The sequence below is a fragment of the Euleptes europaea genome, chromosome 2, assembly GCF_029931775.1.
Source record: "Euleptes europaea isolate rEulEur1 chromosome 2, rEulEur1.hap1, whole genome shotgun sequence".
In the NCBI taxonomy this organism is placed as follows: domain Eukaryota; kingdom Metazoa; phylum Chordata; class Lepidosauria; order Squamata; family Sphaerodactylidae; genus Euleptes; species Euleptes europaea.
The window spans coordinates 2,716,280-2,741,652 of record NC_079313.1 but is presented as its reverse complement, the minus strand read 5'-3'; the positions used below and the strand labels follow the sequence as shown (position 1 = coordinate 2,741,652).

The 25,373-nt window shown below is 50.4% G+C and overlaps 2 protein-coding genes across 2 annotated transcripts in view; one reads left to right on the top strand and one right to left on the bottom strand.

The window, feature by feature from the left end:
* Nucleotides 1-1,682: 1,682 nt before the first annotated feature.
* FGF22 (fibroblast growth factor 22) lies at nt 1,683-19,174 on the bottom strand. The gene is made up of 5 exons (XM_056867621.1): nt 19,013-19,174; nt 16,942-17,049; nt 9,673-9,979; nt 2,266-2,369; nt 1,683-1,877 (listed from the first exon to the last, which is right to left on the bottom strand). Exons 1-5 carry the CDS (start codon nt 19,172-19,174, stop codon nt 1,683-1,685), a joined length of 876 nt encoding a protein of 291 aa, XP_056723599.1.
* A 59-nt stretch (nt 19,175-19,233) lies between these two features.
* Nucleotides 19,234-25,373, top strand: part of POLRMT (RNA polymerase mitochondrial) — a 41,476-nt gene continuing 35,336 nt past the window's right edge. Inside the window, exons 1-5 of the mRNA XM_056844373.1 lie at nt 19,234-19,276; nt 19,848-19,943; nt 21,117-21,832; nt 23,467-23,597; nt 24,545-24,734. Of these exons, the coding sequence (XP_056700351.1) occupies nt 19,234-19,276; nt 19,848-19,943; nt 21,117-21,832; nt 23,467-23,597; nt 24,545-24,734 (1,176 nt within the window). The remainder of the gene's footprint in view (nt 19,277-19,847; nt 19,944-21,116; nt 21,833-23,466; nt 23,598-24,544; nt 24,735-25,373) is intronic.

Here is a 25,373-nt window from a genome sequence, read left to right as displayed (position 1 = left end):
TGGGGTACAATGCCATAGAGTCCACCTTCCAAAGCGGCCCTTTTCTCCAGGTGAGTTGATCTCTATCGGCTGGAGGTCAGTTGTCATCCCAGGAGCTCTCCAGCCACCACCTGGAGGTTTTGGCAATCAAAGCTGGATCTAGCGCCCCAAGCAGAAGCTACTGGAAATCACAAGTACTTATGGCAAAAAAATTTACAGACAAAAATTATGCTGTTACAGAGATCTATTAAAGATACAATGTGCACATACATTAGTCTTTTACTGTGTGCAAAATACAATTGATGCAACAACATGCAATACATGTGTGAAGTCCGTATGGAGATGCATCAAATCGTCCATAAGACTCTAGGTCCTTAAAGGTGCGTAGGTGAAAGCCAAAATAGGTCTCCGGTAAATGTCCTATTTTGAAAACCACTTTTTCGTCATTGGCAGTCCCCAGAAGCCTGGCCATCCAGGTTTACAGGAGGGCTATGTGCCTGTGATTTGGAACACATGTTCTGATTGACTAGCTTCTGGGGACTGCCAATGACGAAAAAGCGGTTTGCGAAATGGGACATTTACCGGAGACCTATTTTGGCTTTCACCTACGCAGCTTAAAGGACCTAGAGTCTTATGCACCTTTAAAGACCTAGAGTCTTATGGACGATATGATGCATCTCCATACGGACTTCACACATGTATTGCATGTTATTGCATCAATTGTATTTTGTACACAGTAAAAGACTAATGTATGTGCACCTTGTATCTTTAATAGATCTCTGTAACAGCATAATTTTTGTCAGTAAATTTTTTTGCCATAAGTGCTTGTGATTTCCAGTACCACCTGGAGGTTGGCAACCCTACCACCAACTCAAGGAATAGGGACCACGACTCTTCTGTGCTATGCGGGGCACCAACCAAACTGCCCCACATGGAGGGCCCGGCCTGACTACAACTGGAGACTGCTGTGTATTATTGACCATGCAGAATTCTTCCCATTATAGCTGAATCCACGTATCCCTGGACATTGTGCTGTTGGATTAGGGTTGCCAGGTCCCTCTTTGCCACCGGCGGGAGGTTTTTGGGGCGGAGCCTGAGGAGGGCGGGGTTTGGGGAGGGGAGGGACTTCAATGTCATAGAGTCCAATTGCCAAAGCAGCCATTTTCTCCAGGGGAACTTGGATTCCAGTTCTCCATGCGACGCACAGAATGACAGGAGGCAGGGAGTCGGGTTTTTATATATTGTTTTGAGCAAGGTAACCATTGGAAATGTTCAAGTCCTTTCAGAACGAACCTTCATTGCACCATAAACCCAAGCCACCGAAACCCGACGGAATTTCCTTCCTCCGGTCCTGGAAAATGCTCCGGCTAAGACTTTGGCTTGTCCCCAAGGAAAAGGAATTCCACGGTCAAAATACTGGCTGCTGACACCATCACATAACCGGGCAATCCCGATTCAGCCCAGCGATTCAGCCCAGCGATGGGAAAATGAAGGTGGCACAACCCACCTCCGAGAAGGGAAGCAGGTATGCCAACGCAGGGCAACACTGTTTTAGGAATGGCTTTATTCCTTTTCCTCTTAACACACTTTTTGTCCTTCATATATATATATATATATACATTTTTTTTTTACAAAAATAATAAATAGAAATAAATTAAATATGCATGTAATAAAATAGTCCAGTGTGGGGGAAGCAAGTCGCATTAGGTGACCAGCATCGGCAGGAAGTGCGTGGAGAGGTGCTGCCGGTAGGTTTTCGTGCCCAGCCGGGGGACGCCTTGGCCGTTGAGCGAGAGGAACATTTGCCGGCCTTCGTGCTGCCAGCGCAGGGAGGCGTACGTGTTGAAGCCGTTCTCTTCAATGCGCTCCTTGAATTTGCAGTTGGGGCTGTACACTTTCTAAGGAAAAAGAACAAGAAGAGTTATAAGAAGAAAAGTTAGAGGAAGAAGAAGAGTTCGTTTTTATATGCCGACTTTCTCTACCACTTAAGAAAGAATCAAACCGTCTTACAATCACCTTCCCTTCCCCTCCCCACAACAGACACCCTGTGAGGTAGGTGGGGCTGAGTGTGACTAGCCCAAGGTCACCCAGTTGGCTTCATATGTAGGAGTGGGGAAACAAATCCAGTTCACCAGATTAGCGTCCACCGCTCACATGGAGGAGTGGGGGAATCAAACCTGGTTCTCCAGATCAGCGTCCACTGCTCCAAACCACCGCTCCTAACCACTACACCATGCTGGCTCTCAACTCTACCCGCCCCAGCCCATATGAAAGGAATAAAGTTACCGTTCCGTAGATTTTCCCCTTTCTGTTCATGGCCAAGTAGAAGCCGCTGTGAACGGCTCGGATCGCGACCACCCCCACGTGCACGGAGCGGATCTCCACAATGCCTGGAGGAGGGAGGGGAGGCGTTGAATAATATACCCACGCTGGAATATCCTTCCCAAACGCCTTTAGCCAATTTTGACATTGGAAAGGCAGGGTATAAATCAGAACAATATGTAATCACACAGATCTGATTTATATGCCAAGCCCTTGCCCAGGCTAGAAAAAGATGAATGAGAGTGGTTTTTTTTTTTGTGCCGACTTTCTCTACTACTTAAGGGAGTCTCAAACTGGTTTATAATCACCTTCCCTTCCCCTCCCAGCAACAGACATAGAGTCCAGTTGCCAAAACGGCCATTTTCTCCAGGGAAACTGATCGCTATCAGCTGGAGATCAGTTGTAATAGCGGGAGATCTCCAGCCAGTACCTGGAGGTTTGGAAATCAGCACAGGAAAAAGGGGTACAAAATAGCAAAAATCTTATTGGTGACTATAACAGAGTAGACAATTGCAAATACAAAATTGTGCATAACAACAAATATATGCTGAATGTACCATCCTACTAAATATATACATATCTACAAAGCATGTATATATGTACCACACGGTACAGGCACAGTGGTGCCTTTTTGTTGGATCTACTAGTACCTGGAGGTTGGCAACCCAATTCAAGCCCCAGTGGCCCCTCCAGTTAAAGGGACCAGGCAAGTAGGTGACCACTCGAAACTACATGGAAGGCTAAAAGAGATTCACATTGCTCCTTGATGGAAGCTTTGTGCGAGGACCCCTCCGGATCGGTTAACCTCGCTTGCGTCACCCCATTATGATGGCGTTTGTGAGAATCGTTGGTCACCCCAGCAGCAAGTGAAAACAGCAGAGGCAGCACGCATAAATAAGTGCTCTTTCATTCGCAGTGTCAAAGTGCTCCGCAAAGCACCTCCTTCTCTTAACCCACACCAACTATACACATATAGTACACACACATACACATCTGGCACAGTTTCCCAGCCAACGAACTGTTGGCTGCCTAGTTGCCAAAACTCTCTTGCTCAGTCAGCGTTGGTAATGAGACAGGAATCCCAGATCTCTATTAAGCCCAGGAGAATGCATTGTCTTGAGCTTTATTATTAGTTGTAATTATATTTACATTGCCGTTGTGTGTCTAATTCACTTGTTTCTACTTAAGGATAGACGGACTCACAGATAGCTGTATCTGGAGAAGTGAGCTGTGGCTCACGAAAACTCACACCCTGCCAGAAATTTTGATCGTCTTTAAGGTGCTACTAGGACTCTTCCTCTTTTCTACTGCCAGCATGGTTACCCGTCGTGAGATATTACAGGCAGTAGAGATATGTTCTCCCTGGAGAAAATGGGTGCTTCAAGGGTGGAATCTATGGAGGAGGAGGAGGAGGAGGAGGAGGAGGAGAGCCAACTTTCTCTACCACTTAAGGGAGATTCAAACTGGCTTACAACCACCTTCCCTTCCCCACAAAAGACACCTGTGAGGTCGATGAGGCTGAGAGTGTGTGACTTGCCCAAGGCCACCCAGCTGTCTTCGTATGTAGGAGTGGGGAATCCAACCCTGTTCACCAGATTAGCCTCCGCCGCTCATGTGGAGGAGTGGGGGAATCGAACCTGGTTCTCCAGACCAGAGTCCACCGTTCTTAACCACTACACCATGCTGGCTCTCTGCTAAAGTCCTTCCCCTCCCCAGGCTCTGCACCAAAAACCTCCCACCCGTGGCGAAGAGGGACCTGGCAACCCTAACTCCCCACCTTCCACCACCACCACCCCACCTCTTCCCAGCAAAGGTGTATGATCATGTCAGAAAGGGAAGGGGCCATGGCTCAGTGGTAGAGCCTCTGCTTGGCATGCAGAAGGTCCCAGGTTCAATCCCCGGCATCTCCAGTTAAAGGGACTAGGCAAGTAGGTGATGGAAAAGACCCCTGCCTGAGACCCTGGAGAGCTGCTGCCGGTCTGAGTAGACAATACTGACTTTGGTGGAACAAGGGTCTGATTCAGTATAAGGCAGTTTCATGTGTTCATGTGTGTTATCCCAAGCATCCAGTACAGACAGATATACTGCCTCTTTGAATGGAGGCTCCATTTATTCTCAAACAAGCAAACTCTGACTCATGTATAAGTTATTTAAATTAAGCATGTGTGTTTTGCCTTTGCTAGCTAGGAGGTGAGGCAACGAAGGCACGTTTCCCCAGAAGTCTTATTGTTTCCCTCCTCAGGCTTCTGAAATGCCATAACCAAGCACACATTAAATTAGGTTTTCACAGTCTTGGACTTTTACTCTTTAAATAAAAAAGCAAACTAAAATTCTGCTGAATGCCCCTTGCTTGCCTGATGGAAATGTGGGCCTGCTTGGCTTATAGCTAAATTAATTGGCATCTTCTTGTAACCTGAGTTTAGGGTTGTCAGCCTCCAGGTGGTGGCTGGAGATCTCCTGGGATTCCAACTGATCTCCAGCCGACAGAGATCAGTTCACCTGGAGAAAATGGCCACTTTGGAAGGTGGATTCTATTGCATTATACCCCGTTAAAGTCCCTCCACTCCCCAAACCCCGCCCTCCTCAGGCTCCACCCCAAAAAATATCCAGGTATTTCCCAGCCCGGAGCTGGCAACCCTACCTGAGCTACTAAATCCAACAGTAAAAATATGATCTATCATACACAAAGGACCTCACGAGAGCTTTTCAGGATCAGATCACAAGTCCAGCCTCCTGTTTCCTAGGGTGGCCAGGCTCTGGGGAACTTACAAGAGGTCATGAAGTGATGGCTCTCACCAGCAACTGATATTCAAAGGTATACTGCCTCTGAACATGGAGGTTCCTTTTAGCCAATAGCCTCTGTCTTACAAACTGTCTCATTTCCTCGTAAAGCTCTCTAAACCTGTGTCCACCCTGTATCTTGTGGCTATAAGCTCCACATATCCATTTGCGTAAGCTGTGAAGGAATAACTTTCTTCTTAATTTGTCGCTGATCAGTTTAATGAGGTGACCCTGAATTCTGTTGTTATAACAGAGATATTTCTCTATCTGCTTCCCGTATGCCATGCATAATTTTATCTTACCATGTTTCTTCTATAGTCATCTTAGAAAACAACCCTTGAAGGTCAGCAAGAGTAGCTAGAGATGCAAATACCTAGAAATTATTAAGCCCTGGGAAAACAAACCATTTTTATTGGGTTTCTGGGAGGGGGGGGGTTGAAATTTGGGAGAAAAGTTAAATATAATATCTACTTACCAAACTGAGCTGATCGTACTGCTCAGATAACATCAAATGTATAACTTCAATTAGGGACAGAAAAGAGAGTCCCAGTAGCACCTTAAAGACTCACAAAATTTCTGGCAGGGTGTGAGCTTTCGTGAGCCACAGCTCACTTCTTCGGATACAGCTAACTTTTGTGAGCAAGAGTCCGGTAGCACCTGAAAGACTAGCAAAATTTCTGGCAGGGTGTGAGCTTTTGTGATCCACAGCTCACGTCTTCAGACACAGCTAGCTTTACCTGAAGAAGTGAGCTGTGATGAAAACTCATACCCTACCAGAAATTTTGTTAGTCTTTCAGGTGCTACTGGACTCTTGCTCTTTTCCACTGCTAGTGACAGACTAACACGGCGACCTATCGTGATCTGTCTCCATGAAAGGCACCGCTTTTAGCCGTACAGAATGGAAATCCATCAGCCTTGTAAAGAAACTTTCACAGGTACAGACAGACATCATCTTTCTCACCAAATGCAGACACGCAAGACAATGCGTTCTCCTGGATTGAATAGAGAGCTGGGATTCCTGTCTCATTATTTCTCCACGCCCACTATCCCTCTGCGTATCACACCTAATCCAATCACACCTGCTAATGTCATTTACTTGCTGTTGACATTTACATTGCCATGGTTGTCTAATTCACTCGTCTCTACTTAAGGATAGATGGACTCACATTCTAGCTGTATCCGAAGAAGTGAGCCGTGGCTCACAAAAGCTCACACCCTGCCAGAGATTTGGGAACGTCTTTAAGGTGCTTCTGGACTCTTGCTCTTTTCTGCCGCTACAGACAGAGTAACACGGCTGCCCATTGTGTTCAATTAGGGATTTTAATGAGATCTAACAGTAAGAATTAGGAGCCCCGTGGCGCAGAGTGGTCAGCTGCAATACTGCAGTCCAAGCTCCGCTCACGACCTGAGTTCGATCCCAACGGAAGTCGGTTTCAGGTAGCGGGCACAAGGTCAACTCAGCCTTCCATCCTTCCGAGGTCGGTCAAATGAGTACCCAGCTTGCTGGGGGTAAAGGGAAGACGACTGGGGAAGGCACTGGCAAACCACCCCGCAAACAAAGTCTGCCTAGGAAACGTCGGGGATGTGACGTCACCCCATGGGTCAGGGATGACCCGGTGCTTGCACAGGGGACCTTTACCTTACCTTTAACAGTAAGAATGCCTTACTCTTCTTCAAGCAAATTTGCAAACACACTCAATACTTAAGAAAGAGAATTGCAAATTGCTCCTCCACCACCACCCACTATCTTAGCACATGTGCCTTTTAGGTATCTGAGAGGGAACAGAAAATATGTTGAAAATGGAGAACGTCAATTTTGTAGTAACCAAAGGGAAGTGTATTATTTGGACAGAAACCGTCTCCATAGATAGGGTTGCCAGGTCCAGGTTGGGCAATACCTGGAGATTTTGGGGGTGGAGCCTGAGGAGGGCAGGGTTTGAGGAGAAGGACCGCAGTGGGGTATAAGCCATACAGTTATGGTTGCCAACCTCCCGGTACTAGCTGGAGAGCTCCTATTACAACTGATCTCCAGCCGATAGAGATCAGTTCCCCTGGAGAAAATGGCCGCCTTGGCCATTGGACTCTATGGCATTGAAGTCCGTCCCCTCCCCGAACCCCACCCTCCTCAGGCTCCATCCCAAAAACCTCCCGCTGGTGGCAAAGAGGGACCTGGCAACCCTATACACAGTCCACCTTCCAAAGCAGTCGTTTTCTCCAGGGGAACCGATCTCTGTCGCCTGGAGACCAGTTGTAATAGCGGGAGATCTCCAGCTACCACCTGGAGGTCGGCAACCCTACTCGTAAACTCCCCAAAGGACCAACAATACTGTACAGTGCACTTTTTGAGTGACTTAATCCTGTCGTAAAAAGTGTTTCGTTCATTGCAAGAGAGCTACTATTTCATAGCAGCTTTTATGGTGCTGTCTCTGTCTTTTCCCTCCCCAGCCTTTATAGTTCTAAGAACTGGTGACGCAGATGAGATTTGAACCATCTCTTCTGCAGAATCTACCCTGACTCACGCTCTCATTAAGATCTAAAGCCTCACTGAGCAAGCATTAGGAACAACCCTGTAAGGTAGGCCAGTGTTCATCACTAGGGTTGCCAGGTCCCTCTCTGCCACCGGCGGGAGGTTCTTGGGGCGGAGGAGAGCGGGGTTTGGGGAGAGGAGGGACTTCAACGCCATAGTCCAATGGCCAAAGCGGTCCTTTTCTCCCAGGGAACTGATCTCTATCAGCTGGAGATCAGTTGTTATAGCAGGAGATCTCCAGCTGGGACCTGGAGGTTGGCAACCCTATTCATCAACCCTTTTACAAAGAGGAGTGAGTCAGAGAGAACATGTTGTGAGTGAGGTGAAAGCGGAACCCAGTCCTTGCCAGCTCATTCTCAGAGCCTGACTTTTGACAGGCCTCAGAATCGTGTCCCCCTGGTCCCCCTAGGGTTGCCAACCTCCAGGTGGGGCCTGGAGATCTCCCGGAATTACAGTTGATCTCCAGACTACAGAAATGGAGACAATGGTGGCTTCAGAGGGTGGACTCAAGGGCAGCCCGTCCCCATTGAGCTTCCCCAAACCCCACCTTCCCCAGGTTCCACCCTCTAAATCTCCAGGAATTTCACAACCCAGAGATGGCATCCCCAGCCTCCCCCCTTTTTGCTGGCTGGGGTTTCCAACCTCCAGGTGGTGGCTGGAGATCTCCCATTATTACAACTGATCTCCAGGTGACACAGATCACTTCACCTGGAGAAAATGGCCACTTTGGAAGGCGGGCGCTATGGCATTATACCCAATTGAAGTCCCTCCCCTCCCCAAACCCCGCCCTCCTCAGGCTCCACCCCCAAAATCTCCAGGTATTTCCCAGCCCGGAGCTGGCAACCCTACCGTTGACCCTACCAACTCTTTGTTTAGAATAAGCAGGGACAAAATCACCTGCTGGCCTCCTGCCCTGCCCCAGAAGTAGCAAAAACCTGTCTGGCTGTACTGCCAGGGGGCTGGCACGGACAAGTGATTAAAACACTGCATAAAATCTGGGTTAGAAAAGTTTAGTGTGCCTGAGAAAGATGAAGGGGGAAACTAACTTTAGATTTCTTTTTACCTGGGATTTCCTTTTCCTTTTTTTTATTTATTTTAAAGATACCTTTTTCAGCTTTAGTTTTGGAACCCATAAGGGCTATGATTTTAGAGGAAGCTAGGAGTCTAAAGGCATAAAACGGACCGTCAAAGTGGAGTGCGAGCGTTGCTGTGGAGCCCGGATGCTCTGCTCGACAGAAACCGGGGTTATTACAGGGTTCAGCTTCAGAATCCGTTATGGATGCTGAGCTCTGAAACGCGAAAAGCCATCCTCGAAAAAGAGCGCCTCTGAGCATGTGCAGAAATGCATTTCTTTACTCTCGGTAATCCGCCACAACTAGCTTCCATAACTCTGAACAGACCCGTCATTGGTCAAAAGCGGTCCTATGCAAATTAATCAACCAACGAGCTGTTGATTAATCTACCACGTTAATTGATTAATGCTGTTAGTCCTGGTGAAAACATTGAACACATGAAGCTGCCTTATACTGAATCCGTCCATCAAAGTCAGTATTGTCTACTCAGACTGGCAGCGGTTCTCCAGCGTCTCAGGCAGAGGTCTTTCACATCACCTACCTGCCTGGTCCCTTCAACTGGAGATGCCGGGATTGAACCTGGGACCTTCTAAATGCCAAGCAGATGCCCCACCACTGAGCCACGGCACCTCCCCAAGATGAACACATGAAGCTGCCTTATACTGAATCAGGCCCTTGGTCCATCACAGTCAGTATTGTCTACTCAGACCGGCAGCGGCTCTCCAGGGTCTCAGGCAGAGGTCTTCCACATCACCTACTTGCCTGGTCCCTTTAACTGGAGATGCCGAGGATTGAACCTGGGACCTTCTGCATGCCAAGCAGAGGCTCTACTAATGAGCCACGGGCCCCTCTCCAAGCTCTCAGTCGCTTATTGTTACCTTGATACCTTTTCAGCCTTAGCCTGGTGACAATGAAGCCCAGAAACTTTATTTCCGCATGAGCAACTGCTGCGATTTCTGGGGCAAAATGTCAAACCCCAGTGCTACTTACTGTACGGACACTTCTTCCAACGGGTCCCCTCAACTTTGCCGTTGCTGTCAATGTGCAGGAAGAAATGGGTGGACGAATAGAGCCGCCTCCAGCGGATGTCCCCCTCCAGGTGGTGGTAGCTCCGGGCGTGCCTGTTCCCCACCGCCCTCAAACGGTGGCCGTCCGCTGGCACGCCTGGGCCTCGGTGCCCCTGAGCCGGCCCACCCAGTAGAAAGAGCACGAAAGGGAGCCAAACACCCAAGCGCCAGAGCGGCTCTCGCCGACCCATAGCAGTCCAGGCCGCAACGCCAAACCCGTCATCCAGCTTCTAGCCGGTCGGTGGCAACCATGTGTTTCAAAGAGCCGCCCGGCAATTGTGTGCCCTTCCTAAAATCGGCAGCTTATGTCCCCTGGTGCCGTGCTGCCCGCAGAAAGGGATGGACGTGCCGCCGATGCTCCCATGGTGGGAAGCCTTCCCGTCAGCGGCAACGAAGGGGTCTCCGGTCGTGGGTAAGCGGCACGGCCTGGCACGGCAAAAGCAAGACCATTGGCAGCCTCAGACACTCTGCCGGCAAGGCTGCCCTGAATCCTGGCACCTCCTTTTCGGGTGAGAAGGAACCAGCGCCGAAAGGAATCCTGCCAGTCTAACTCGCTGTGCTGGAGAGCGCCACGCCAGCTTCCCGCGAACCTGTGCCATTGAGATGGGGCTATATACAGCTAATTTTTTCCCCTCCTCCTGCCCACAAGGAGAGGGATTGGTTAAGCCGACTTCCCGGCCAGGTGCACATTTCTAAAGGCGGGGCCAAAGGGTCATTCCTCCCTTATTCATAAATCTGTTTATTTGAGCAATCAGATGTTTCAGTTCTTAAGAATGAATGTGTGCGTGGGGAAGGATTTGGCAACGCTTTGCCTAATCCTGGGCTTGTTTATTCCAATGTGAACCCTGGCTGCGTGCACTGGGATTGACTCCTTGGTACATACTTTTCGCCGGAGAATTATTCTGCACAAACTGTGGTTATAAATCAGGACCAAAGGGGGGAAAAAACACCTTTGTTTTCAAACATCAGAGCAAACTCCTTCCCAAGTCCTGAAGCGTTTACCAGGAGAGGAAGGAAAGCGGGAGAATTTGGGCATGCCCATTCACCAGGCATGCAAAATCCGAATACAAGCTTAGACTGTATAAGGTGCGGCTGTGAGCACCGGGAGTCTGCAGAGATGCGACAGGCACCCTCCTTGGAGGGAGGGTAATTGTGCGGATTTGTTACTGCGAGGTGATTGGCTTGCTCAGTGTAGACGGGACTAGGGTTGCCAAGTCCCTCTTCGCCACCGGCGGGAGCTTTTTGGGGCAGAGCCTGAGGAGGGTGGGGTTTGGGGAGGGTCTTCAACGCCATAGAGTCCAATGGCCAAAGTGGCCATTTTCCCAAGGGGAGCGGATCTCAATCGACTGGAGATCAGTTGTAATCGCGGGAGATCTCCAGCTAGGACCTGGAGGTTATAGGAAAACAAATAGTCAGGCTGCTGTAATGTTAGTTACACTCTTATATTCACAGCCGCGTAAGACAACAACACAAGCTGGTCAAGCTATGTAACAAGTGCTATATTCTATGTGCGATGACAAAACATAAAATTCTATGTGCAATGACAAAACATAAATAAACACTTATTAATATATACAGTGATATGTTTAGAGAATATAACTGTATATATTAATAAGTGTTTATTTATGTTTTGTCATTGCACAAAGAATATAGCACTTGTTACATAGCTTGACCAGCTTGTTTTGTTGTCTTACGCGGCTGTGAATATAAGTGAGTACCTGGAGGTTGGCAGCCCTAGACGGGACAGAGAGAAGTGGGATCGATTACCTGGCTTCAGGAGAATTGGGAGATGTGGGCAGGGCATCATGCAGAAGCACAATGGGCTCCCTCCTCTGAAGAAGGAGGAGGAGGAGGAGGGGTCACAGAAGCCTTTGAACACCCAGCACCATGTTTGGGGCCCACTTTCCTAAGAGAGAAGCGGTGCAAAATTCTTCCTGCCGTGGCACTCTCCGATGCCAGGAATGTGGCCCTTCCGGTCCGCTCGGCCATTTTTAGGCAACTTTGAACCTGGCTGCTCCCAGGAAGATGCCAGCGTGCCACGGCAGTGGGGGGGGGGAGCCTCTCCCCTGCGGTGTTTGCAAACATTCCTCCTCCCTGCTTATGGGGCGGAGAAACACTCTGAAAAAATGCTGCAGTCCTGCTCTTTTTATAGACGCTCCCGAAGCATCCCTGCGGCAGGGCTGTTTTGGCACACGTCAAAGCGGAGGGAAGCCTGCCCGCTCTGGATGGCCGGAGTCTGGCGCTAAAAACGGATTGAGACACTTAAGAAGAGCCTTGCGATTTGCTGCGGCTTAGTTTGAGATCTGTTTTCCAAAAGCGTTAATTCGGAGCAAGGAAACAGCCCTAAAATGGGGTTGCCGGGTCCTCCCTGGCAGGGGTGGGGGTAGGGTTGCCAACCTCCAGGTACTAGCTGGAGATCTCCTGCTGCCACAACTCATCTCCAGCCGATAGAGATCAGTTCCCCTGGAGAAAATGGCCCCATTGGACTCTATGGTGTTGAAGTTCCTTCCCTCCCCAAACCCCGCCCTCCTCAGGCTCCATCCCAAAAAACGTCCCGCCGGTGGCAAAGAGGGACCTGGCAACCCTAGATGAGGGGTAGGGTTGCCATCTCCAGGTCGGGCAGCTCCTGGAGATTTCAGCATAGTTAAATTGTGGAACTCCCCGCCCTAGGAGGTGGTGATGGCTGCCAACTTGGAAGGCTTGAAGAGGGGAGTGGGCATGTTCATGGTGGAGAGGGCTATCCATGGCTACTGGTCAAAATGGATACTAGTCATGATGCACACCTATTCTCTCCAGGATCAGAGGAACATGCCTATTATGTTAGGTGCTTTGGAGCACAGGCAGGATAAGTGCTGCTGCAGTCGCCTTGTTTGTGGGCTTCCTAGAGGCACCTGGTTGACCACTGTGAGAACAGACTGCTGGACTTGACGGACCTTGGTCTGATCCAGCAGGGCCTTTCTTATGCTCTTATGTTCTTATGAGGGACCCTGGGGAGGTCAGGAACCTCAGTGGGGTAAAATGCCTCCAAAGCAGCCATTTTCTCCAGGGGAACTGATCTCGGTAGTCTGGAGATGAGGTGTGATTCCAGGGGCTCCCCAGGTCCCACCTGGAGGCTGGCATCCCTAGTACAACAGGACCCCTCTGTACACAAACATATCGGGAGCACCCCAAAAACACACATATCCAATGAGTGCAGACGCGTTGGATGCATATTTATTCAGGAAGTTAGTCCCAGATTCAGCGGAGATTATTCCAAGGAAGTAGTTGTTGGATTGTAGCTCTGAGATATATTCCACACCGTGTGTGAATCAGGAGTTTGGATGATGTCATTCATCCAGTGTGAGTTGGTTTCCTCAGTGTTGTATCCTCAGCTCACCCTTCTGAACAGATGCTCTTCTTGATGCCCCATTAATTGGTGGGAAGAAGAAGAAGAAGAAGAAGAGTTGGTTTTTATATGCCGACTTTCTCTACCCTATGCTCCTCATAGGGCAGTTTCAGTAATATTTAGTAATGCTGTACTCTTAGGGTCCCCAACTCCAGATTGGGAAATTCCTGGAGATTTGGGGGTGGAGCCTGGGGAGGGTTTGGGGAGGGAAGGGACCTTTGCCGGGATGGGATGCCCTAGTGCCCAAGTGGCCATTTCTCCAAGGGAACTGATCTTAGTCTGGAGATCAGTTGAGATTACAAGAGATCTCCAGGCCCCACCTGGAGCCTGGCAACCCTACAGACTCCCCACTGTTGATTCTCTCAAGGCCAACCTAGATATATCCATGAAAAAGGGGTGGGTGGACCTGTTTGTTCATGTCTAAAGTGGGGAGTGGGTCCCCAATTGTTTTATAAAACCAGCCCCCGGCTCTCTTTAGAACTACAAGCGGATCTCACTAGTTTGGCCTTTAATGACCGCCTATAAATTGCTTGATGAAAAACAACTCTTTGTGGCTTTAGGAGTTTTGCTCTCTAGATAATTAGTGAATTTTTTAATCTCAGTTTGGTCTTGTGTTTTTTCACTCTCTGTCTATAGCATGGGCTCAGCAGCTCTGTCTAGCCCTTTAGCGATCACATTCGCCTCACACATGAAAGGTCCCCGGTTCGATCCTGGGTGGAAACAAATTCGGGGAGGGGCCCTGGCTCAGTGGCAGAGCCTCTGCTTGGCATGCAGAAGGTCCCAGGTTCAATCCCCAGCATCTCCAGTTCAAGGGACTAGGCAGGTAGGTGATGGGAAAGACCTCTACCTGAGACCCTGGAGAGCTGCTGCCGGTCTGAGTTGGCAATACTGACTTGGATGGACCAAGGGTCTGATTCAGTAGAAGGCAGCTTCGTGTGTTCACATGTGAGCTCAGGTCAGCGTGGTGTTCCCTGCCTCATTATATTTTCACAACGACCCTATGAGGTAGGCTAGGTGGAGAGAGCCTGGGCAGAGGTCGCCTCGTGATGGTGGTTTGGAGACTTGAACCCTGACTCTCTCAGCCAGATGTGGTGCTGGAAAGCCTGGGCTGAGCTTCATGCCTTATCGGGCAAGAGCACAGAGCATGCGCCGCACACCTCCCTCTTCTCGTGCCGAGTTAAGGGAGTTCAGCTTCACAGGTGAATCTGGAGAGCCGGGTTCGATTCCCCACTCCTCCACACGAGTGGCAGACTCTAATCTGGAGAACCGGGTTAGGTTCCCTACTCTTACATTTAGCCTGCTGGGTGACCTTGGGCTAGTCAGAGTTATCTCCGAACTCTCCCAGCCCCACCTACCTCATATAGTGTCTGTTGTGGGGAGAGGAAGGGAAGGCGATCGTAAGCCGGTTTGAGACTCCTCAAAGGCCGAGAAAATCAGGGTATAAAAACCAACTCTTCGTCTTCTTCCCCAGGCTCCATCCCCAAATCTCCAGGAGTTTCCCAACCTGGATCTGGCAACTGTACCCCCCCCCATCACCTGCCAGGAGGGGCTTGGCAACCCTATTCTAGTGGCAACTCTAATTTTTGGAACAAACATAGTGAACTGCATAGCAGGCAGCTGGGAGTGCCTCTGCCGTCTGATGGGGAAAAATACATTTCTTTACAAGCATCAGCTATGTGGCAACAATCGAGATAGTTATTTCATTGTCTATTTTGGGCTTCCTCGTTGCCAGTCACCTTCCTGGAATCTAGTGTCATCACCACCCCTGGCTCGTTGAACCCGTCTGGTCCCCCCACCCCTCGACCGGTGTTGCAAACTTATCCTTGGGTTTCACCACTGCCTTCCTTCCTTCCTTCCTTCCTTCCTTCCTTCCTTCCTTCCTTCCTTCCTTCCTTCCTTTCTTTCTTTCTTTCTTTCTTTCTTTCTTTCTTTCTGTTTCTATTTTCCAGAAGAGTGAAAATAATTGGGAACCCACTGATTTGACTTTTTGGCAAGCAATGCCAGCAAGCTCCCAGGTGACCCACGGGCCCTAAAGCACAGGACAGCTTTTCCTAGCCAGGAAGATGCTCCATTCCCTTCATGGTTACAGCTGATTTTTTGGGAACCCTCCTGCTTCTCCAAGCGCCTCCCAGTTTCCACCGCAGGGATTGCGCTCCCTGGGATTCCTCGCCGTTTTATTTATCGTCCCCTGCCCTCATTGTTCCTAACCGTTCCTGGGCGGGAGAGGAACCAGCCTAGATGCAAACAGGCAATTGCGAAATTGTGCCGGCGCATTGACAGCTGACTCGTCAAAAGCCCGGCTTGTCAACAGGAAGCATTGCCCGCTGCTGCCGTCTCTCCTCTGTGCCAGAGTTGAAAGGGCAGAGACCTGGGACGGTGCCTGTGAGTTACAAGCATCTCTCTCTCTCTCTCTCCCTCTCTCTGACCACGGTTTTATTTTAAAAAAGGGAAAAAATTGGAACTGCACAGCGGTAGGCAACTGTGATACGCGCACCGAATACAGCACACACATGCTCGGTTGCTTTGAGTCACATCAAGTTAGAAAATACTCCAAACTGGGGATCTGATAGCACTGATGCAGAAGACTTGAATTCTGGAAGGGCAGAAATGTTCCTTTAGGAGTGCACATTAAAAATATAATATAAAAATATAATATAAAAATATAATAGCTATTCATGGCTATTAGTACAGATAATAGTCATGGTGCATAACTACTCTCTCCAGGATCAGAGGAGCAGCCTGTTATATGAGGTGCTTTGGAGCACAGGCAGGACAATGCTGCTGCAGTCGTCTTGCTTGTGGGCTTCCTAGAGGCACCTGGTTGGCCACTGTGTGAACAGACTGCTGGACTTGATGGACCTTGGTCTGATCCAGCAGGACTTTCCTTATATTCTTATGATACATACCTATTCTCTCCAGGATCAGAGGAGCATGCCTATTATTTTGGGTGCGGTGGAACACAGGCAGGACGGTGCTGCTGCAGTCCTCTTGTTTGGGGGCTTCCTAGAGGCACCTGGCTGGCCGCTGTGTGAACAGACTGCTGGACTTGATGGGCCTCGGTCGGATCCAGCAGGGCCTTTCTTATGTTTTTTTTTTTTTTAAAGGGGCTATGTGCCAAAGCTAGTAGGGTTGCCAACCTCCTAGTGGGGCCTGGAGAGCAGGAATTACAGCCGATTTCCAGACCACAGAGATCAGTTCCCCTAGAGCACTGGTTCCCAACCAGGGGTCCATGGACCCCATGGACCTGGTTCCCAACCAGGGGTCCATGGACCACGAGAACTAAATTAAGGTCCACGAAACAAAGTTAACCCATAATAAATTAATATTTTCAATTAAAAGTTCTCTATTATAAAATAGATATATTCAACTATAATTCTAAGTTTAATGTTTAACTAACAGTTATGATTAAAGTTTATTTTCAAATTCCTGGAATTTTTATTTTGAACCTTGGGGTCCCTGCACCGAACAAAAAAGTCCTAGTGGTCCCTGGTCAAAAAAAGGTTGGGAACCACTAATGGCTACTATGGAGGGTGTGGCATTGTTACCTGCTGAGGTCCCCCAAACACCACCCCCAATCTTCAGCTATGTCCCAACCTAGAGCTGGAAACCTTAGGATGTCACAGAAGATTTTTTTTTTGTTGCATTGTATTTTGATATTGTAATGAAACCACTTCTAGCCTCAGGCCTCTCTCTGACTTCAGAGACGGATTTGCAATGCATGAGCTCACCGCTGCATCCCAGTCTCGCCCCCAGGAACTTCTAGTGTGACTAACAGCAACACAGACTAACAACACCGCAACCACTTACCTCCTGAGAAAATACGACAATAAAATACACCTCCTCCCCATCTTCAGCGGTGCCATTTATAAGAGCGTATTTTGCACTTGTTGACAACTGAGCAACGTGGAAGGGTGGCTGGAGAAAGCATTTAGAGAAGAGGGAAAAGTCAGGGGATGGGACAGGGGTGGGGAGGAGAAGACCCGGGTGAGGCTGACCCGGGAGGGGGAAAGCGGGACCCGGCCACCCGTTCGCATGTGCCAGCGAGCCCGTGCCAGCCTTCCTCCTGCTCTTGAAGCGCAGTGCCCCTGTGGCCAACAGTCCCTGAAGGCGCTCGGACGGGTTTTCCTCTTGTGCTACCGTGGGGGGAAGGTTTGGCTCCCTGCTGGGGTTGCCAACTTCCAGGTGGCGCTGGAGATCTCATGCTATTGCAGTTGAGCTCCAGATGACCAAGATCTGTTCCCCTGGAGAAAATTACTGCTTTGGAGGATGGGGTCTATGGCATTATACCCTGCTGAGGTCCCTCCCCAAACCCCACCTTCCTCAGGCTCCACCCCCAAAATCTCCAGGTATTTCCCAACCCGGAGCTGGCAACCCTACTCCTTGCACTTGGGCAAATGCACACGTGTTTTAATCTGTCCTGCATGATTATCACATGAACACATGAAGTTGCCTTATACTGAACCAGACCCCCCCCTTGGTCCATCAAGGTCAGTATTGTCTACTCAGACCAGCAGTGTAGGGTTGCCAGGTCCCTCTTCGCCACCAGCGGGAGGATTTTGGGGCAGAGTCTGAGGAGGGCGGAGTTTGGGGAGGGTTGGGACTTCAATGCCATAGAGTCCAATGGCTGAAGCGGCCATGATTATAAACGTAGGTTTAGAATGTAGCTGATGATCACACTGAATTGTATCCCTTGAGGAACGATGAACCTGATTTGAAAGAGTACTGGATTAATGACAAATTACCAGGTTTTGGATTTTACAGTTGGATTTGATTGAACATGGGGCTGAAGAAAACATCTTGAAACGGCCGTCCCCCAGCTCATTCTTTTTGGATTATACCAATCATTGGATGTCCTACTTGAATTGGACTTTTTCAACCATAATATAAAGAAAAAATGCATACTTGCACCTATAACACAAAGAATAATGGTACGCCTGAATGGTTGACATTAAGTGATTTTTATGTATTATAGTAGTAGGATAAGTAATTGTTGTATAGCACTTGTTGTAATTTGTCCTAATCACTAATAATAATTTTGCAATTTTGTACCTTGACTGTGCTGATTTCCAAACCTACTTAGGTACAAGCATAGTGATGCCTTTATTTGTTTAAATTGGTACCTGGAGGTTGGCAGCGGCTGTCCAGGGCCTCAGGCTTTCCCATCACCTCCTTGCCTGGTCCCTTTAACTGGAGATGCTGGGGATTGAACCTGAGACCTTCTGCATGCCAAGCAGAGGCTCTGCCACTGACCCATAGCTAGGGCTGCAAACCCCCAGGTGGTGGCTGAAGACCTCCCGCTATGACAAGTGATCTCCAGCCGATAGAGATCAGTTCCCCTGCAGAAAATGGCAGCTTTGGCCATTGGACTCTATGGCGTTGAAGTCCCTCCCCTCCCCAAGCCCCGCCCTCCTCAGGCTCAGCCCCCAAAATTTCCAGGTATTTCCCAACCCAGATCTGGCAATCCTCTTTTTTAATTAAAATAGTATTGGGATTAGTTCCGTTAGCAAAAGTTTATACAATTTATTTTTATTTAGAAGAGGGAGAGGGGGAAGTCAATTGGTCGTTAATTTAGTACTATTATTTGATTCTTTAGTATTATTATTACTCTTTAACATTGGATATTGTTTTATATGTTGATATTTTAAATCAAGAAAATAAAAAAAAATTAAAACAAAAAAGATCTGGCAATCCTCGCCATAGTCCCTCCCCCTAACCTGCACCCCCTTTTTTGTTTTGCTTTTTTGCCTCCGCACGTGCACCCGAAAAAAAGTGCTATCCCAGCCCCGTTCCCCTCTTCCCTCCATCTGCACGTGGGAATCCGCTACACGCGCGCCGGGTTCCTTAATGCCTTCCTCGCAACACCGCTCTGCACTCTCACCGCCGGCCAGCAGAGGGCGCCCGACCGCGGCAGGCCCGTGACGTCTCCCGGGGGGGGGCCGGGGCCGTGCGCGTGCGCGGCCCGCGGTGCACCCTGGGCCTCTCCTGGGAGAAAGGGGGCGTGGTCGGAGAGGGGCGCGCGCGCGCACTGGGGAGGAGGCATGCAATGTGGGTGCCGGAGGAGGCGAGAGGGCGCGTGAGGGGGTCCTAGAGGGGCCGGGGATGTCCCTGCTGAAGCTGCAGGGGGCGCTGCTGCGGGGGACAGGTAGGCTGGGGGGGGCCTCCAAGGGGGAGGGGGCTGCAGGTTTCCTAGGGTTCCCAACCTCCAGGTGGGGCCTGGAGATCTGCAATTGCAACTGGGGCTCCAGGGATCAGCAACCTTGGAGGAAAAAATGGTTGCTTTGGGGAGGGGGGGGGGACTCTGGCATTAATATCCTCCCTTTCCAGGCTCCACCCCCCCCCCAAATCTCCAGGAATTTCCCCATCTGGAGTTGGCAACCCCAACTTTTCCTTCTTAAAGTGGGAAGGGGGGCTGCATTTCACAGCCCTAAAATAATAATGCCAGCGTGGTGCAGTGGTTAAGAGTGGTGGACTCTAATCTGGAGAGCCGGGTTCGATTCCCCACTCCTCCGCATGAGCGGCGGGCTCTAATCTGGGTGACCAGGCTCAATTCCCCACTCCTCCACCTGAGAGGCGGACTCTAATCTGGAGAGCCGGGCTCTATTCCCCACTCCTCCACCTAAGGGAACGCCTGGGCTGTCATTTGTGTGGGTGGGGTCTTTGCCCCTTTTCTGGATTCTGCTCACCTGCTGCTTTTGGTTCCTGTTGTGTTGCAGATAGCTTGTGGGTTGTGGTGCGGAGTTATTCCTCGGCCAGGGCGAAGGAAGAAGCCAGGAAACGATGGGCATGGGAGAAGGCTGAACTTTTGGAAGGTGAGTCAGAAAGAAAGGGTTCTTGACACTAATGAAAATAATGGGGGCTGCGGGTGTCATGTGCTCAAGAATAGCAAGCCTTCGACAATATCCTGCCTATGAGGTTTCTCAATTAATTAACATGTATTTATTTAATTCACTCGTACCCCACTGTTCTCCCCAATGGGGACCCGAAGCGGAATACAGCTTTCTCCTCTTCTCCATTTTATCATCACAACAATCCTGTGAGGTAGGTTAGGCTTAGAATGTGTGACTGGCCCAAGGTCACCCAGCAAACTTCCATGGCATGAACATAAGAACAGCCCTGCTGAATCAGACCAAGTCCAGCAGTCCGTTCAGTGGCCAACCAGGTGCCTCTAGGAAGCCCACAAACAACATGACTGCAGCAGCATTTATCCTGCCTGCGTTCCACGGCACCTAAGATAATAGGCCTGCTTCTCTGATTCTGGAGAGAATAGGTATGCATAAAACTAGTATCCACTTTGACTAGTAGCCGTGGATAGCCCTGTCCTCCATAAGAACATAAGGAAAGCCCTGCTGGATCAGGCCCATCAAGTCCAGCAATCTGTTCTCACAGGGGCCAACCAGATGCCTCTAGGAAGCCCACAAACAAGACGATTGCAGCAGCACTGTTCTGCCTGTGTTCCAATGCACCTAATATAGTAGTTATGCTCCTCTGATCCTGGAGACAATAGGCATGCATCGTGACTAGTATCCATTTTGACTAGGAGCCATGGATAGCCCTCTCCTCCATGAACATGCCCACGCCCCTCTTCAATCATTCCAAGTTGGCAGCCATCACCACATCCTGGGGCAGGGAGTTCCACAATTTAACAATGTGTTGTGGTCAGCCCGGGTTGAGCCATGCCTCGCTAGCCCAGTTCAGGAGTGGGGGTGGGGGCTGCCTCAGTTGGCAAGCCTGCAGTGGGTTTGCCAGCCCAGATTGGGACTGGGGGGGGGGTAGTGGCTGTTTTGGCTCGTGAGCCTGCAGTGGTCTCCCCTGCCCAGATCAGGACTGGGGGAGGTGACTGCCTCAGCTAGTTTGTGGGCTGGATAAGAGCTCTCAAGGGACTGGATCCGGTCAGGGGGCCGTATGTTTGACGCCCCTGCTATAGCGCTCAGGAGTGTCATTCTGTCCCCCACCCTCTCACGGCCTCTCTCTTAATTCTGCAGTGCTGGAGGCCAGAGTGAAACAGCTGCAGGCCGACAGTGTCTCTGAGGTGGTGGCCCCCAAGGCTCCGCGGGCCCCGTTGAGGAAGAGCAGCTTTTCTCAACCCGCGCCGTGGAAAGCGGCCACGCCAACTCGGAAGGAGCCCGCTCCGAAGCACGAGGACAGGAGCGCTTCCCACTCCAGCCGGTGGATGGAGAAGCTGAACAAAGAGAAGTCCATCACACACAAGCGGCTCTTGAGGCTCGAGGCCAAGCTGTTGTCCGTTGGCCCCAGGACGAAACCTACTAGCATAGGGGGCAACGTTGCCCCAGGGGAGGAGAGCCCCCCGAAATCTTGCGCTAAAAAAAAGCCCAGCAGTCCGGTCAAGTTTCCAGCCCCCAAGGAAACCAAAGGCTGCCGTAATGTCCCCAAGGTGGACGACACGCAGGGCGGACTCGGTGCGGATCCTTTGGAAGGCAGATGGGGTGCCCCTGAAGGGCTGGAGAAGCCAGTTCTGAACTGGGAATGTGCCAAGGAGAAGCTGCCCCTGGAAGAGGAAGAAGGAAGCCGGCACGGGAACGTCCGGCTCAGTATCTTGGCCTACCTGGACTGCTGCCTCTTTCTCGGCCAGACGGAGAGGGCGCAGCAGTGCCTGACGTTCTACCACCGGTCCCACGCCAGGAGGAAGCTGCTGGACGTGCATATGTACAATCGGCTCATGCAGGGATACGCCAAGAAGGTATTGCTTGCTTGTTTGTGTCCCCTGTTAAGGTAGCTTTTTAGCTGTCAGGAAAGCTAGGCTGAGAGAGAGAGGAATGCCCAAGAAGTAGAATTAGTTTTTATACCCCGATTTTCTCTACCTTTAAGGAGACTCAAACCAGCTTACAGTCACCTGCCCTTCCTCTCCCCACAACAGACACTTTTTGAGGTAGGTGAGGCTGAGAGAGTTCGGAGGGAACTAGCCCAAGGTCATCCAGCAGGGTTCATGTGCAGTGGGGAAACAAATCCGGTTCTCCAGATTAGAGTCTGCCGCTCATGTGAAGGAGTGGGGAATTGAACCCAGCTCTCCAGATTAGAATCCACCGCTCATGTGTAGCAGTGGGGAATCAAACCCAGTTCTCCAGATTAGAGCCCTCTGCTCATGTGGAGGGGCGGGGAATCGAACCCAGCTCTCCAGGTTAGAGTCTGTGGAGGAGTGGGGGTTTGATTCCCCACTCCTCCACAGGAGCGGCGGACGCTAATCTGGAGAACTGGTTTGGTTTCCCCTCTCCTCCACATGAAGCCAGCTGGGTTACCTTGGGCCAGTCACAGCTCTCTCCGAGCTCTCTCAGCCCCACCTACCTCACAAGTTGTCTGTTCAGGGGAGAAGAAGGGAAGTGGTACAGAAAGTCAGCATATAAAACAACTCTTCTTCATCATCATCCTCCTCTTCCTCTTCTTCCTGGTGAGCAAAATGAACTTTATTAGGTGCCGATGCCTTTGCAGGCCTGTTGAATTATTCCTTTATGTAAAAGTCGCTGCCAAGGACACCAACGATAGGAGATCGCTTCAGAGGCTGGGCCACACAACACACACACTGAACAGTGATGGGGATCAGAATTCCCCAACCCGGCAGATGCCGTCTCGTCCTTCCTTGTTGCAATTAAAATGCCTTGTTCAGGCCCCTGCCTTCCTGCTGCGATGCCTTGGAACTCTCACGCACATTCCAGCTGCTCTTGGAGCAGTGTTGGAAGAAGAAGAAGAGCTGGGTTTTAAATGCTGACTTTCTCTACCACTTAAGGGAGACTCAAACCGGCTTACAATCAGCTTCCCTTTCCCTCCCACAACAGACACCCTGTGAGATAGGTGGGGCTGAGAAAGCTGTGACTAGCCCAAAGTCACCCAGCTGGCTTCGTGTGTAGGAGCGGGGAAACCAACTCGGTTCGCCAGATTAGCCTCCGCCGCTCATGTGGAGGAGTGGGGGAATCAAACCCGGTTCTCCAGATCAGAGTCCCCCGCTCCAAACCACCGCTCTTAACCACCACATCACGTTCGCGAGAAGGTTGAGGTGTAGAATACTGAAAAGCTCTGCAATTTGGAAAGGGAGAGACTTTTGGGGGGATGTCGCAGTGTGCTGTTATTACGAAGGGCGGGCCAGCTGTTTTATTTAAGAGGATAGCTGCAGGAGCCGATTTAAAAACTGGCAATCTCACAGGCCGGGGGGTGGGTGTCGAAAGCTGAGTGGGAGAGGAAGTTTTGTGGACACCTTTAAGTGCTGCGGTGGCAGAACTGTTCGCAGTGTGTTTGGGCTTCCTTTGGCTGGCTGCGTATCTCACGGCGCGGAGCGCTGAGCGGCCGGTGTCGGAGACCAAAGCTTTTCTTGCCTCTGCTTAGGGTGCTCTGAACCAGCTGGGCCAGCTCTTCCACCAGCTGGAGGAGGCCGGGATGAAGCCCAGTGTGGAGTCTTACGTCGCTGCGCTGGAGTGCATGGGCCGATCTGACGTCCGCCCGCAAGTCATTGCCAGGTGAGGCGCTTCTCTCTGTACTCGCTTGCCCTTTGTTGGTCAAGAAGAAGAAGAAGGAGTTTGTTTTTCTGTGCCGACTTTCTCTACCACTTAAGAAAGAATCATACCGGCTTACAATCACCTTCCCTTCCCCTCCCTACAACAGACACCCTGGGAGGTAGGTCGGGCTGAGAGAGCTATGACTAGCCCAAGGTCACCCAGCTGGCTTCTTGTGGAGGAACGGGGAAACCAGCCCAGTTCACCGGATTAGCCTCCGCCACTCATGTGGAGGAGTGGGGAATCGAACCCGGTTCTCCAGATCAGAATCCACTGCTCCAAACCACTGCTCTTACCCACTACACCATGCTGGCTCTCTTGAAAGTCTTGACAGATTTTCTGGGTTGATTCCACTGGGACCAGCTGCCAGGAGCATATGACCCCAATTTTACCGCACGTAACATTGGCTGTCAAAGATAGGACATTTTGGACGACTTTCATTCATAGGGTCACCATGAGTCGGAAGCGACTTGACGGCACTTAACACACACCCAACGCTGGCTACCGATCTGTTTACGAGCTCAATTAAAGGTGTTGGTTTTGGCCTTTACATCCCTATGTGGCTTGTGACCAGGGTATCTGAAGGACCGTCTTCTTCCGTATGTTCCTACTCAGGAATTAAGATTAGAGGCCCTCCTGACTGTCCCCCCCATCAAAGAAGCTCATTGGATGGGTACCCAAGTGAGGGCCTTTTTGATGGCAGCCCCACTGCAATGAGAGATTCCCTCCCGTATCCATTTAGAGTTCGCTGCTCATGTGGAGGAGCAGGGAATTGAACCCGGTTATCCAGAATAGAGTCCACCGCTACACCATGTTTGGCTTCTGTGATGTTGCTTTCCAGCATTCTTGAGAGCCCGTGTGCTGGGAGTGTCGGCTGCGAGTGACATCCTTTGCTTCTCCTCCTCCTACAGGTGCCTTCAGCAGCTTGAGCAAGACGGCCTCCAACTGGAGGACCTCCTGAGAGACTCCCAGCTTGAGGAGGACGAAGCAAAGATGGCGCTGAAGGCCATCCGGAAGGTCAAGCCGGACTTCCAGCCGCTGCCGCCTGACCGCCAAGCCGAGATCTGTACGGTTCCCCTTTTCCGGGACTTCTACACAAAGGTAGAATAGAATCATAGAGTTGGAAGGGACCTCCAGGGTCATCTAGTCCACCCCCCTGCACAATGCAGGAAATTCACAACTACCTCCCTCACACACACACACCCAGTGACCCCTACTCCACGCCCAGGAGATGGCCAAGGTGCCCTCCCTCCCATGGAATCAGCATTGCTGACAGATGGCCATCTAACCTCTTCTTAAAAACCTCCAGAGAAGGAGAGCTCGCCACCTCCTGAGTAAGCCTGTTCCGCTGAGAAAACGCTCTGTTAGAAAATTCTCCCTAATGTCTAGACGGAAACTCTTTTGATTTAATTTCAGCCCGTTGGTTCTGGTCCGACCTGAGGCAACAGAGAACATCTCAGCACCCTCCTCTCTATGACAGCCCTTCAAGTACTTGAAGATGGTTCTCATATCCCCTCTCAGTCTTCTCCTCTTTAGGCGAATCATTCCCAGCTCCTTCAGCCTTTCCTCATAGGGCCGGAGGTGTCTCCAGACCCCTCGCCATCTTTGTTGCCCTCCTCTGGACACGTTCCAGCTTGTCTACGTCCTTCTTAAATTGGGGTGCCCACAATTTAAGGGTGGTTTGGTTCTGCCTTCAGCTCCTAGAACGAAGCTCTTGGGGAGGGGTGTCTCTGTCTAAAT

Coding starts and splice junctions, on each gene's coding strand:
- FGF22 (XM_056867621.1), bottom strand. CDS start 19,174: ATGCCTCCTCCCCAGTGCGCGCGCGCGCCCCTCTCCGACCACGCCCCC. Junction 9,980..16,941: donor TTGTCGTATTTTCTCAGGAG/GTAAGTGGTTGC, acceptor CCGACCGGCTAG/AAGCTGGATGACGGGTTTGG. Junction 1,878..2,265: donor AGGGGAAAATCTACGGAACG/GTAACTTTATTC, acceptor CTTTTTCCTTAG/AAAGTGTACAGCCCCAACTG.